Raw genomic sequence first — 14223 nt, 5'->3', positions numbered from 1 at the left:
AGCGTTAAATGACTGTAGACCTTGCTTTAAAAGCCTTCTGCAATCCCGGAGGTGCCTTTAGTAAATAACCAAATATTTGCCCTTACAGTTCTCAAAACCAATTCAACTATGTCAGCAATTATAAATTACTATTTAAATAGATGTGACATTTAATGTTTCTCTTTGCAGCCATAAAAAAAAAAAGTGTACATTTCTAAAACAAAAAATTCAACAGCTTATTTGAAGCATTTCAATTTGTGGATCAGTATTTGGTTTGGATTTTAAGAGAAGAGAAACACTGGATGTTCAGGCAATGCAATCAAACTAGTCCAATGCTGTCAATTTCCACTATCTCCTGAACGTAGGACAGAGTGCTCCACCTGGTCTATTACAATTGCCCATGTAATTTATTTCAGTTTAGTTTCCCAGAAAATATATTTTTTCTATATAAATAATTTTAAATTTTGCTGAGCATCAACTGTCCTTTTTAAGAATACTTGCTTGACTGGTATTCAGCTTAGATTCTCTGCTGAATGTCCAAGATGCACATGCCCAAGATGGAAAATGGTGAAGCTCCTCTCTGCCTGCAAGATGAAGATCTTAAATACAAACACTAGATTCCCTTATAAGAAATTCAGTATCCCTTCTATTTTCTCTTTATAGATTCCTAAAAATCCATGGTCAATCATCAATATCTCATAATACTGCCACAAGATTTCAGAGCCCAGACTCTGTTCCTCCTTATTAGCTGCTAACAAGATCAAGAATATTCATAATACCCTCTCAAATAACCCACACATTTCCCCCGCATCACTTAGTACCTCCAGTAGTCTCCCATCTTACCTGTATACTTTGTTTGAAAGTGCTTTTTTCTTTAACTACTATTGTTCAGCTCTACTATCTCGTCTCTGAATTTTCTAGCTATATTATCATCCTTGAGTAACTCCAATATGGATTTTTTTCACTGACTCAAAAGATATTTCTAATTTAGCATGTTCTAGTGCAATATCCATGTATTCTGTGGTCAGTCTTTTGCTTAGTTCCCTAGTGTATAATAATGCATTATGTTAAATGAGATCAGGACCTTTCACAAAATTTGTGTGGCTTGGGTTTGTTTGATTTTTGCCAACTCATTTTTAAGTTGTATTATTTTTTATGATTACTGGTATCAAATTCTGGGACTTCACAAACTCTTCTATTATCTTAAAGACAAAATAATGCAATTTGTGATAACACTAAATGAAAATTGCCAAAACTGACGTGGAACACACCTGTCTTCACCACTCATGTTTCCCACATTCATTAGTTATTTTTACTAGTGTGGTTCTACTTTGAAAAGTATCTGTATAAATTACACACAATCAAAAATATGTTCCCTCTGTGTATTCAAAATCATGTCTACTTACTTTAGGGCCAAAAATAAGTTTATATTTCGGTTTGGGAAGATTAGATTATCGGTAAATGTCCAGTTCACCATTCATACAAACCAATGAAAAAGTATTTCTATTGATGGTAATCAAAATTTACAGGTAGGCAACGTAAGAAAACTGTTGCTTGAGAACTTAGTCATTAGTGTTTGATTTATCAATATTTGCTTTGTAAATGTTAAAACACAAGTTGTCAACATTGTGTCAACAGTTATAAATCTTTTAAGTTTTTGAATCTCAATGTCTACTGTCATAGTATAATTATAGAAAGCTTTTAAACTATTTGTTAATGTTTACTGATATTAAATTATAGTGAGATTCCCATTGTCTGACCCCACTCTAAGTTCCCACAACTGTGAAAATTTAAAAATAAAAAAAATTAAAAATGCTTAGACCCTCTAATTATGTGCAACCAAGAAAATTTAAATAAATAAAAAAATCTTAAAATAAACCAATATCTGTTAAAATTATAAAAAATAAAAATTGAATTCTGCCAAGCCTATTTGTAGTCCTTTTTATTCTTGTTAGCACTTAAAGTCAACACAGCTGCACAAGCAAGCTGGATTCAGTTCTGGCTGATCCATAAACTCATCCAGAATAGTTAACTCTGTTCCAAACAACCTCAGTTATACATGGTTAACCCTATTAGTTGAATCTTTATTACCAGAATCAATCTGCAAGGAGAAAAGTACACAACATGACTTTCAAATCCAAGTTAAGAGTTTACATGATTAGCACTTAGAAAAACAGTATCTTTATACTCAAACTGCACAAAAGTAACCGTAGTCCTTTGGAAACTGTGGAACCCCACAGTGAATTGTTTTAAAACACTTTAGAGAGTAGAACTGCAATTTTGTTTTCAAATACAAATTAATATTTTAGAATCCCAAATCTCAAGTGGGGTAGCACACAAAGAGCGAAGTCACTAAACAGATACTCATGTTTATTTTTCAATTTTATATAAACAGACTGTTCTGTCTGGTTTCTATCATGCTGAATATTTGGAAGTTAAAAGGCTAGGTCTGGATCTAGACAGACTTCACGCAGAACCTACCCAACTTACAAGAAGTTAAAAGAATGCAAAACGATTATATTTCATGACCTGATTAAAGTCAGAGGGAGAGCGAGCTTTAAGCTCTAAGGCTCCTATCACCTTAGTGTATAGTAGGGATCTGAGTCGGCAACCGTACCCAACCAAACGCGTGATCCTTGCATCTGTGTCACCCCCTCCAAGGGCTTGTCTACAGACATCTGACCAGCACAGCATTAGCAAATATCTATTCCTGAATAATTTACCATGTTGACACTCTACTCCACAATAAGTAATTTTATTCCTGAATAATTACTCTGTGTCCAAAACAGAGTAGTTATTCCAGACTAAAATCACATTTACTGCAGACTAGTGTCAACAAAGGGGAATTACACTGCTCTACAGCCAAAATGCTTCTGAAATAAATGTCGTCAAACTTTACTAATTCTGGGTCACTGAGAACGAAAATGATGCTTAAAATTGTTGATTGGCTCTAGTTTTCAAGATATGCTATTGGGTCAGTATATACGACCCTTGACTTGGGAATGGCGGAGGATAAGTGCGTTATAAAGGGAAGGGATCTCAATTTAAACCAGAAATGACTAAAATACATCTTTGACTGGATCTATGAATAAATCTATGACTGGGTTTGGACAGTACTTGCTTTTTAGGCAAAACAATGAATGATGCAATCTGAAGCTGGTATTGCGTCATACATGATATGAATTGCATCATGTTATTCCTAGATGTCATGGATGATGCAATCATAACGACGCTTACATCACTCTGCTGAACAAATTGCCCTATATCAGCTCTAGAAATCATACAGTGTCGTGCTCTCTTATTTGTTAGTGTTTGATTTTGCAAAGGGACACATTTCTGTTTAGCCAAAGTGAGCAGAGATGCCTCGTACTTGTGTGAACAGTGCAGATAACTTCTGCTATGTTTGTGGTGAAGTGACTTTTGCATCACAAAAGCGCAGTATAACCACTCTGGTTAAGAAAGCCTATCACCTTTATTTTGGCTGCAAAATTGGAGATCAGGACAAGAGGTGGGCCCCATGCATATGCTGCAATACTTGTGCAACAAATCTTCGCCGGTGGTTGAACTGGAAAAGGAAATCTATGCCTTTTGCAGTGCCAATGATTTGGAGAGAGCCAACAGATCATACCAGCAATTGTTACTTCTGCATGGTGCCTCCAGTTGGGAAAGGTGTGTCAAAGAAGAAAAAGTGGACTGTGCATTAGCCAAACATTCCATCATCTATACGCCCAGTACCCCACGGAGAAGGGCTGCCGGTTCCTGATGTACCAGAATCATTCTCACTTGACTCAGACGAGGAAGAGGATGAAACTTCTGATCCTGAACCATCAATGTCACAGGACCCACATTTTCTCCCATCTTCCTCCTCTGAACCACACCTCATAACACAAAGTGAACTGAATGACCTTGTCAGGGATTTGGAACTACCCAAGAGTAAGGCAGAGCTGTTGGGCTCCAGACTACAGCAGTGGAATCTCCTGGCAGGTAATGGTAGGGTTTCCATGTTCCGTGACCGTCAAAAGGATCTTGTCCCATTCTTCTTCATGGAAGGTGATCTTGTAGCCTGCAACAACATCGATGGTGTGATGGCAGCCCTCAACATCGTTCACGATCCAGATGAGTGGAGGCTGTTCATTGATTCATCCAAGACGAGTCTTAAAGCTGTTTTACTGCATAATGGCAATGTTTTGCCATCAATTCCAGTTGGTCATGCAGTCCATATGAAGGAAACCTATGACAACATGAAACAACTTTTGAAGTGCATAAACTATGACCAACATCAGTGGCAGCTTTGTGGCTATTTGAAGGTTGTTGCTCTCTTGCTTGGTCTGCAGACTGGATACACAAAGTACTGCTGTTTTCTCTGCGAATGGGATAGTCGTGCAAGAGATTCCCACTACCTCAAGAAAGATTGGCCACTCCGACAGTCATTGGAGGCTGGGAGGAAAAGTGTTCAGCATCCACCACTTGTTGAATCAAGGAAGATTTTGTTACCACCCTTACACATCAAGCTGGGTCTGATGAAGAACTTTGTCAAGGCCATTGACAAAACACAAGCAGCTTTCAAGTACCTCCGTGGAAAATTTCCAAGGTTAAGTGAAGCTAAGATAAAGGAAGGTGTCTTTGTTGGTCCTCAGATTCGTGAACTTCTTCAAGATGATGCATTTGACCATGCACTGCGTGGCAAGGAAAAGACGGCATGGAAAGCCTTCCAGTTAGTGGCAATACATTTTCTCGGAAAAAACAAGGCAGACAACTACAGGTTGTTGGTGGAAAACCTCCTCCAGGCATACAAAAGCCTTGGTTGCAACATGTCACTAAAGATACATTTTTTGCACTCTCATCTAGATTTTTTTCCACCGAACTGTGGAGTAGTGAGCGACGAGCACGGCGAGTGATTTCATCAGGACATTGCAACAATGGGGAAACGCTATCAGGGCAAATGGAGCCCATCAATGCTTGCAGACTATTGCTGGACAGTGACAAGAGATGCTCCATTAATGAATACAAGAGACAAGCCAAGAAGCGCTGAGTAGACACTGAATAGGACTAAACTATGTACATAATAGTTTTTCGCCTTTTGTTTCACAATAAATGTTATTTATATAACCCTTTTGCTGATTTTTAAAGTGTTACATAAACAGGACAGGTGAAATATTATCATGTAAAGCAACCATAAACACATGAAAAGACCTAGGTTTACAATTTATGATTAAAACTCTACTATCTACACAATATACATAGACATAAAATGTAAAAACTTAAATATCTTAGAAACAGTAGCCAGTTGTTTTAATTGTCATATTTGAATTCAGCACATCAAAATACATAATAAATAGCACATTTTATCGCTGCAGCAGACGACTTCTCAAAAATTGTAGACCAGTGTTATACCTATTAGCAAAATTATATCAGAATACCTATTGAAGAATACATAGAATACTTGTTATGGGAAATTTTCCCCTTTGTAGACCAGTCCTAACTTCAACTATCAGTTGCAAGATAGGGGCCCAAATACTATGTCTCATGCTCCCCCTGCTGTCCTGCACATTCACAAGATGGAGAAAATCAGATTGCAGGTATTTTATTCCCTAATTTGAAAGCTCTCAATAATGCAGGACCATTTAAAACTGCTGTCAAAATATGACAGTTTAAATTAGGAAGAAATGTTTTAAGAGATTCAGTAATTTGTAACAGAACAAAGAAGTAGAGTTTTTAGTTTTACCGCAATTAATCCAAAAAGAATATCTCCGGAAAGATGAATATCAATTGGCTACCTGTCTCAGTTACCAGTACCTTCCAGGCCAGGGTCCAAAACATGGATCCAAAGACACAGTTCTCTTTGCTCTCTTGGGCCAGGTGTACTCTATAAACTTACATCAATATAACTATGTGGCTCAGGGGTGTGAAAAATCCACACCCCTGAGCGACAGTAATTCCAACCTAACTCCCAGTGTAGCCAGCGCTATGTAGCCAGGAGGGCTTCTCCTGTTGACATAGCTACCATCTCTCCTGGAGGTGGATGAACTATGCTGACAGAAGCTTTCCCGTGGGTGTAGTAGTGTCCTAAGTGAAATGCAACTGTGTTGCCACAGTGTTTTAAGTGTAGACCTGCTCCCAGTGATGGATCACCAAAGTGTCTTTTTGCTTCACTTTTTTATTTCCCCAGAATTTACTGTATTTGTTTCCCGATTAATTCTTGGGGTTCAGACTCCAGTGTCCTCGTATGCTGATTTTACATGCCCCCAGTCAATCTAGCTTTTCCTGATGAGGTACATGCAAATGGGGCTCTCTTTGTGTTGGTTCCACAATGCTTAATTTACTTTAGAGACAAGGAGATAAATTCCTTCCCTCCTGTGTGGAAGAAAATCTGCTTCTCCCTTTGTTTGACTACAGACTTTAAAGTATATCATCAGCAAGTATAAATTCTCCATATAGTGTTAATACATACATATCACAATTATATTAATGACTAGTGGGCTACTGGCTTTCATTCAATACCTTACAAGACATTTTAATATGTAAATATGAGGATAGCAACGTGTTAGATGTAGGTGTTTGTCAGACCTGATAGGAGTTATTGTTACATGACAGTGAACCCTTTGCCAGTTGGCACTAAGAGGATCTTAGGGTCACTGAATGACAGCACCCTTTCTCTTCTCAGCAGCCTCAAGGGAGAAAGTCTGTGCTTTCCATTAGGACATTACCCAGAACATCGGTGATGGCACCCTAATCTTTTATTAATCTTAAATCAGGCTAGCTCCATTTAAGGGCAGCATTTCAATCTGCCAGAAGCCAAAGGGATGCATGTAGTTTTTAAAAACTGAAAGAAACTGTTGAACCTGCTCTTACTTTTAAGGAAAAGGGAACAGCCAACAAAATTACAGTCCATCAGATCAAACATCACTCTGAGCTACGCAGAAGGGCTAGTACTCATTGCTGTTGGTTACAGCTACTTGGATCAGGAAGGGGCACAGCCCAATGGAACCCATGGAGCCAGACAACTGCAGCCCATGAGACAAAAACTCCACCTGCCACATCTCAATCCCAGTGGTGTCAACATGAAAATGTAACATGAAGTTTACACTATCCTGTGTCCACCCAATCCAGGTGACAGAGGCAGGACTTGGACCAAACATTTCTAGAGGCTTATAAATAGGTCACTACCAAATTCACAGCCATGAAAAATGTGTCACAGATTGTGAAATCTGATCTCCCTCCGTGAAATCTGCCAGGGAGAGGCTGGGCTGGGGGTGCCCCACCAGTGGCGCCTACCATGCACTGGGCTCCAGCTGCTAGTGGAGGCTGCCATAAGGCCAGCCCTGCCCCCCAAAAGTGATGATACACCCCCCTATACCATGCAGCCCTCGTCTGCACAGCCCATTGCTCTCCAGCTGCCCTGTTCTGAATGCAGCACCTCTGTCACCAACAGCGCAAAATAATGGTGACAATACCATGACCCCCCCTACATTAGCCTTGCATCCCCTCCCCCGCCCTCTTTTGCGTCTGGACCCCCATGGTTACAACACTGTGAAATTTCAGGTGTAAATATCTGAAACCCTGAAATTGACTATGTTTAAAAGCCTATGATAATGAAATTGACCAAAACGGACCATGAATTTGATAAGGCCACTACTTAACACTCTGGGCACCATGGGCCACACTGCAGAGCTACCGAGGCCTCATCTGACTGGTATTGGCCAGGTTTTGAGGGGCCACAATATACCTGATCCCAGGGCTCCCCTGAAATGGGAGATGAGCTAAAAGCCCAAGAAACAACTCGCCCCAGCCTGGGACCCCCCCATCACTCTCCCTCCATCCATCCATGCGCAGCCCGGGACCCGACCCGCAACACTCTCCCTACGCCCCTCATCGGGGAGCCGCACCCCCCTGCCAGAGGCCCCCGGGTTCTGAGCCCCGGGAGGGAGCAGCCGGGAAACCGCCGGCGAGGGCCACGTGCGGGGGGAGAGGCGCCGCGTGCAGACTCACCTCATTGTTGAGGTTCAGCACCTGCGCCATGGCGGCCCCACTACACCGCAACAGCCCACGCGAGCCAGTAGCCCCCGTGGCGAGGGGAAGCGCGGCCCCACGGCTCACACTCTTTTCAAAGACAAGCACGAAACGAAACTGCGCGCGTGCGCACTGCTCTCGGCGTTGCGGAGACGCTCTAGGTGGCGTCTCGATGGTGAGGGCCAGTCTAGGCACCGGCGGCATCTCGCTGGCCCGAGCGGACTTGATTGAACCACGGCCACCACGGGGCAGAGCTGGAGGAAGTTGTGCTGGGTTCGCTGCGCGGCGGCCCGGGGGGAGAGACTTTTCCTTTGTTTTTCAGTGATTTCAGCTTATGGCTGTGTCAGGACTTTTTATACATTGAATAACGGAGCTTTGTGATAGAGCTCAGAGCCGGCAAGGAGCCCCCAAGCACGCATGGGAGGGGAGGGCTCCGTGTCCAGATCCTGCACACAGACACCCTCTCACAGCATCTAGCCCGTGCTATTAGGTCTTTCCCACGGAGTGGGTTACAGACACAATTTGATGGTGGTTGCTGTCATTGTAAGGCGAACATATAGCACTAATAAAAAAGTAATAAGAGCATAACATGCAGAGTGGCAAGTTTCTGAGCAATTGTTCACTCTAACCCTGTAAAACAAATATACCTTCCTCTAGATTCACTGGATCTAGCCCTTGCTGCATTTTATATAATAAACAAATTACATGTCTAACAAGTTTTTAAAAATGACAAAATTATAAACAGAATTAATCGGGGAGCCACCCAGTCACCCCATGTGTCTGAGTTTCATTATGCCCCACAGGGTTTGAAATTTTGTTACCAGCCATGGAATTGAAAATTTAAGCTTTTACCTAGTCTATAGTATTTTCAGATACTACATCCCTCGAAATCTGAAAGAAATTTGGTACCCTGGGGAAATGAATTTGAATAAAGGAAGAGTTACTTTTTGTTTTAATTCAAATGTAAGGAGACTTGGCTCACTGCAAAGTAGCTGTGAGCACAGTTTGAAATTCAGGTAATTGAAACTGCACAAGACATCTAAACAATGTTAATAACAGAGCAATATATTTATTCCCCATTCTCTTATAAATAAAAAAAAGTTGAACACATTGTTTTAAAATTGTGCAGAGATCAAACATGGGAGGTTTCAACCTAAAAGGAGAAAGTTATGAGCGAGTGAAAGTAAGTAGTTTCAGTGTACAGTATTTTAGTGATACTACTCACATGCTTAAAGTTAAGCACATGCATAAGTCTTTTTAGAATTGGAGCCTAAAAAAGAAATGAAAAAACACAGCTGCAATATGGAAGATAAATGCTGGTAGTGAGACAATCTTCTCAATAAATGCAGTCACTAATAGAAATCTATGCTTCAGACAGCAGTCTTATTAAGTCTTTCCCACAGAGTGGATTACATCCACATTTTGATTGTAGTTGCTGCCATTGTAAGGCTAACATATAGCAATAATAAAAAAGTAATAAGAGCATAACACGCAGAGTGATAAGTTTCTTGGCAACTGTTTAATCTAATCCCTGTAAAAAAATAACTTCCTCTAGACCCAAGCTAATTAAAGTACCACTTTTATTGGAAAGCAGAATATGGGATGTACAGTAATTACGCTATGTAAGGCCTCAACCCTGTAAAGATTTACATACATGTTTAATGTTATGCACTGTGAATAGTTTCAATGAAGTCAAGTTAAGCACATGTGTTGTATAAGTATATTCAGGATTGAGGCTTAAACTGTTTATCAAGGTTTCATCAAAAGATAGTTTTTCCTTTACTTCAGATTTATTATGCTAAGTGAATTGCCATATGATTTTTAAATGCAATCATCTTAAACCACTTTATATATTTCTGATGTTATTCCAGTATGTTACAGGTTTCACAGCCACAATTGAAAATCAAAGTTATTGTTTTAGATTTCTACACTTTAATCTGTTGCACTATTCAGATTATGTAAAATCAGATATGAATACACTTGAAGAAATAATTCCAAATATAATCACAGCAGAAATTATTGTTTATACATATATTATCAGTTCTAGGCAATTATTTTGATTACACACCATTAATTAACTGGCCCCTGGATGGCACTGTTGCTCTAAGAATTCTTTGACTTTGAAGACTGACTAATAAGGAAGGAAATCTAAACTGAGTTCAGATACCTCTATAATACATACACTTCAGGATCTAACATTTAGATCTACGTATGTTTTGATGTTTGGCTGCTAACTACCTTCTAAGTGAACTGCAGATGTACTACCTTAGGCTTGCTGTGAATGTCTTACAAACTCAGCAGAGGATGGCAAGCCAGTACTCGGATGGAAAACCTCCAACTTGAATTCAAGATGCTGCAAGACGTAGTATTAGTGGTTCAGTAGCTCTCTCTTCCATCTGTATCAATACCAACTGTAGTAGAGGAGAGCCAGAATCTGTTGTGAGGAGGGGAAAATTGGACAAATATTGACATGATTTAATATTATATTGCAATATAGGTGGCCCCAGGGAATTTGCACTATGCCAAATTCACAAATCCAAACACAAAAATCAGAAGTGAAAAAGATAAGGAGTCTCATTTACATGAGGGTCTCTTTACACTGCTGTAGCATTTTAAAGAGATCTTAAAGCAGGTGAAAATTACATTTGCACCCATTTTAAGGTCCCTTTACACAGTGTGTAAGTGAGAATCAAGCCCCTAATTTCTACAGCAACATCAGGTTGGCAGCTGTCATGGTTACAGGACTAACTGCAACTCTGACCCCTTTCTGGTCTCTGTGTGTACCCATTTCAAGTCATAGTATGACATTCCAGCCCAAAACAAGTAAGGGTAAGCAAGCTTTTGTATTCCCTTTGCTGAACATATTCACTTTTTTCCTCACAAAAGTCTACAAATTGTCATCTTGATCAGCAGAGTTCCTCAGTTTTCACTTTGCAAGCAGACTTTTGATCTGAATGCTCAGGACTATGAAGAGCTTTAAAACTAAAAACTAAAATGTTAAAATACAGAACATTTTCAAATGCTTCTGGTCACCAATACAAAGGACAGAAATATGTTGATCTGTGTGGTGGGGCGATTACCCCACACCCAGAGAGACTGGGCTGCGGCAGGCCTAGGCGCCTGCGTAGACGCGCGGCCAATCAGGAGAGGGCTTACTGGGAGCCAATCAGAAGGCAGATTGGAGCCAGCCAATCAGGGCCCAGCTTAGCCATATAAAAGGCTGCCCAGAGCAGGAACAGTCAGTCTGTCCCAGGCCTTCAGAGGGGAAGGTCTGTCTCCAGAGCTGGGAGGCCAGCACCATGGACAGTGCAGTGCAGGCCAGGCCAGGCCAGCCTAGCCTAGCCTAGCCTAGCCTAGCCTGAGAGAGTGGGAGAAGGCCCTACTCCATAGCCTGCTAGGCAGCAGGCCTGGGAGGAGGAGGCCTAGAGTAGCGAAGGGCTGTTGGGGGAGCGGTCCAGAGGGATAGTCAGAGGAGGAAGGAGAAGGAAGACAGTGAGACTGTTGCCTGTTGCCTGAGGGCCTCTGGACCAGGACTCAGAGTACTGGGTGGGCCTGAGTCTCCCCTTTTCCCCCTTTGTTTGCTGTGCTACCCCGTGCACAGCCACAGGCCGCAGGGAGCGGCTGGTCAGAACCACACCAGGTCCTGGACTGTGAGGATCGGACTCGAGGGTGTGGGACTGTTGTTTAAGCCCCCCCCAGAAGGGGGTGTGAGTGGACAAAGGGACACTGTCGGAGGACAGTGCTTCGGAAGAGGACTCTGTACCTTGACGGCGACGCAAGTCCGTGCACCCAACGCAGGTGGAACGACAGGCGGGACGCCACCCGAAGGGGCGCCTTACTGGTTCGAGCCAATTCCCCGAGATGACCAGGAGGAGGTGCCACAGCGGTGAGCTACTACCCTGTCACAATCTGCTTTAGCAAATCTTGCAGCTGCTTGGTAGGAAGCATATTCTATTAATAGATCTAACCGAGAGCCCTATAAAAAGGGAGTTTCAGTATTTCAGATTAGAGGTAATAAAAGCAAAAGCACAGGTTAAGGTCTCTATCTCCTTGAGAGAAAAGTGAGGGCATTTTAATAACATTTCTAAGACCGTAACAAAGAAGCTAGGAAAATGATCTTCACAGCAACACACTGAATAATTAGGAGTGGGGCAAGATTACATCCTTCCAGGCAAGACAGTGTTGTAGTGTTGGGCAGCAACAGACAGGTTTGGGGGTAAAGAGAGAGAGATCTTGGCGTCATTGACATAGAGATGGTAGCTGAATTTGTGCTTGCAGGTGAGATTACCCAGAGATAAAGTGTAGCGGAAGAAGAGAAGGATACCAAGGACGGAGCTCTGTGGACCCAGACAGAAAGGTGGAGAGGGATGAGGAGAATCCTCTGAAAGTCATTATGGCGTGATTAGAGAAGTAGAAGGAAAATGGGGGGGGACAGTCATTAAAGCCAAGGGTAACCAAGATGTCATCAAGAAGAGCCTGGTTGATGGTGTCAAAGGTGGCTGACGGCTTGAGGAGAATGAGGATGGAGTAGTGGTTCTGAGCTTTGGCCAGGAATAGGTCATTAGCACCTTAGTGTGAGATGTTTCAATGAAATGCCAGGAGAAGAAAACAGACTGAGGGGAGATAAGGGTGGTAGTTCATAGGCAAGTGGGGCTGAGGGTGGGGTTTTTTAAGTGGGAGAGTCTAAAGCAGGGTTTTGTTGTGAGGGGAAAGAGCTGGAGGAGAGTGAGGCTAAGGAGCAGGGTAAGGAAGAATAAGAATGGAGGCAAGGGAGAGCAGGGGATGGGAGGGAGTCATTGGGGCAAATGGAATGATTGAGGAGCCAGATGGACAAGAAACTTCTGTATCTATGACAGGGCATAAGTTAAAAAATAAAGCCCATCAGTCATGTAAAAATATAAAACAAAGTATACCAATTTTAGTTTGATTGTACTCCAATTCAAAAGTGATTTTTGTTTCATAACTTGAATTTTGCAGTGTAAATTTCTTGTGTAGGCCAGTTCTAAGTCTCTAGCTGTTATAGCTGTTAAGAAAACCTCAGACATGTGAACGGTGTGTAAGTGAAGTTGCAATATCTGAGTCTGAAACAATAGCCCTAGGAGGTGTAAATTACCCTATACATCTCTTTCGGGGTTAATTGATTGGTAACCAGTGATGATAATCTAAATGTCAACACTTAATTATTTCACTGTGCAAATCTGCAATTCCACCTCTTTTCTTGCATGATTGTTCATAAAATCTGCTATGAATGTCACCTCATTTTGGCACCATGGGTAGATGGGGTTTGGGAGATCCTATCACTTATTATTTGTATTATCATAGTGCTTACGAGCCCTACCCATACACCAAGACCCCATTGTTCTAGGTTCTGTAGAAACACAGAACAAAAAGACAGTCCCTTCCCCAAATCGCTTACAAGCTAACTTTTTTTGCCAATCAAGAAGTCAAGCCCAAGGAGCTGAGCAGATCCGCACTGAAGGGGAGCAAAGTACAAGGAGCTCAACAGAGCCCATGGACATGCACTACATGGTGCAGATGTGCAAAATTGAACAGGCTCTCCATGGTCCATTGGGCAACTTGAGTTAGACTCCTGCTCTGTGTGTAAGTGGTGCCTCACTGTGGACAGACCTGATTTATGAGTGGAGTTTAGAAGAGTACCCCCACCTGTTTTCTTGCAATTTGACTTCTGTGCTTCACATATTCTGAGTGATCTTTTTTAAAAAGTCCTGTCCTTTTATTGCAGAGGTAGCCAGCAATGTAAACTGACAACTAGGGTTTGTAAATTGATCATTATTCTTCCTACAAACCACTGGTTATTCACACTAGCTTTCACAAATAATCACAGTCCCTCTGCTGCCCTGCTTTCTTGAAAAAGCCAGTGGCCATAGCATACTGAGCATACTCTGGGCATTTTGTACTGGCTCTATTTTTTGTAAGATCCTACAAACCCTCTGTGAGAAAATAAGAACTACTCATGTGAATAAAGACTTCAGGGTTAGGCTCATATTTTGTAAGTCCCCATTATATGCATTTTATTAAAGGTCTTCATATGTATTTATCTGACCATCAGTTATGGCTCTGGATGGGAAAATACATATTTGGGCAACTTAAAAATACCCTATACCGAAAACCCACCGACCGCTACACCTACCTTCATGCCTCCAGCTTCCACCCCGGTCACACCACACGATCCATCGTCTACAGCCAAGCACTGAGGTACAATCGCATCTGCTC

At 41.7% G+C, this 14223-nt stretch overlaps 1 protein-coding gene across 4 annotated transcripts in view; it reads right to left on the bottom strand.

Moving 5' to 3' along the window:
* Positions 1–8144, bottom strand: part of SRFBP1 (serum response factor binding protein 1) — a 124220-nt gene extending 116076 nt beyond the window's left edge. The window contains exon 1 of one of the 4 annotated variants that reach the window (XM_065599267.1): positions 7969–8144. In XM_065599267.1, the coding sequence (XP_065455339.1) occupies positions 7969–7998 (30 nt within the window). In that variant the 5' untranslated portion in view covers positions 7999–8144. The remainder of the gene's footprint in view (positions 1–7968) is intronic. The other 3 variants (XM_065599266.1, XM_065599269.1, XM_065599268.1) reach the window with 3 other exon arrangements.
* Between the last annotated feature and the right edge of the window lie 6079 nt (positions 8145–14223).

Source organism: Chrysemys picta, chromosome 6 (assembly GCF_011386835.1).
Source record: "Chrysemys picta bellii isolate R12L10 chromosome 6, ASM1138683v2, whole genome shotgun sequence".
In the NCBI taxonomy this organism is placed as follows: domain Eukaryota; kingdom Metazoa; phylum Chordata; order Testudines; family Emydidae; genus Chrysemys; species Chrysemys picta.
The sequence above is the reverse complement of the archived record's forward strand: the minus strand, read 5'-3'. Positions and strand labels throughout refer to the sequence as shown.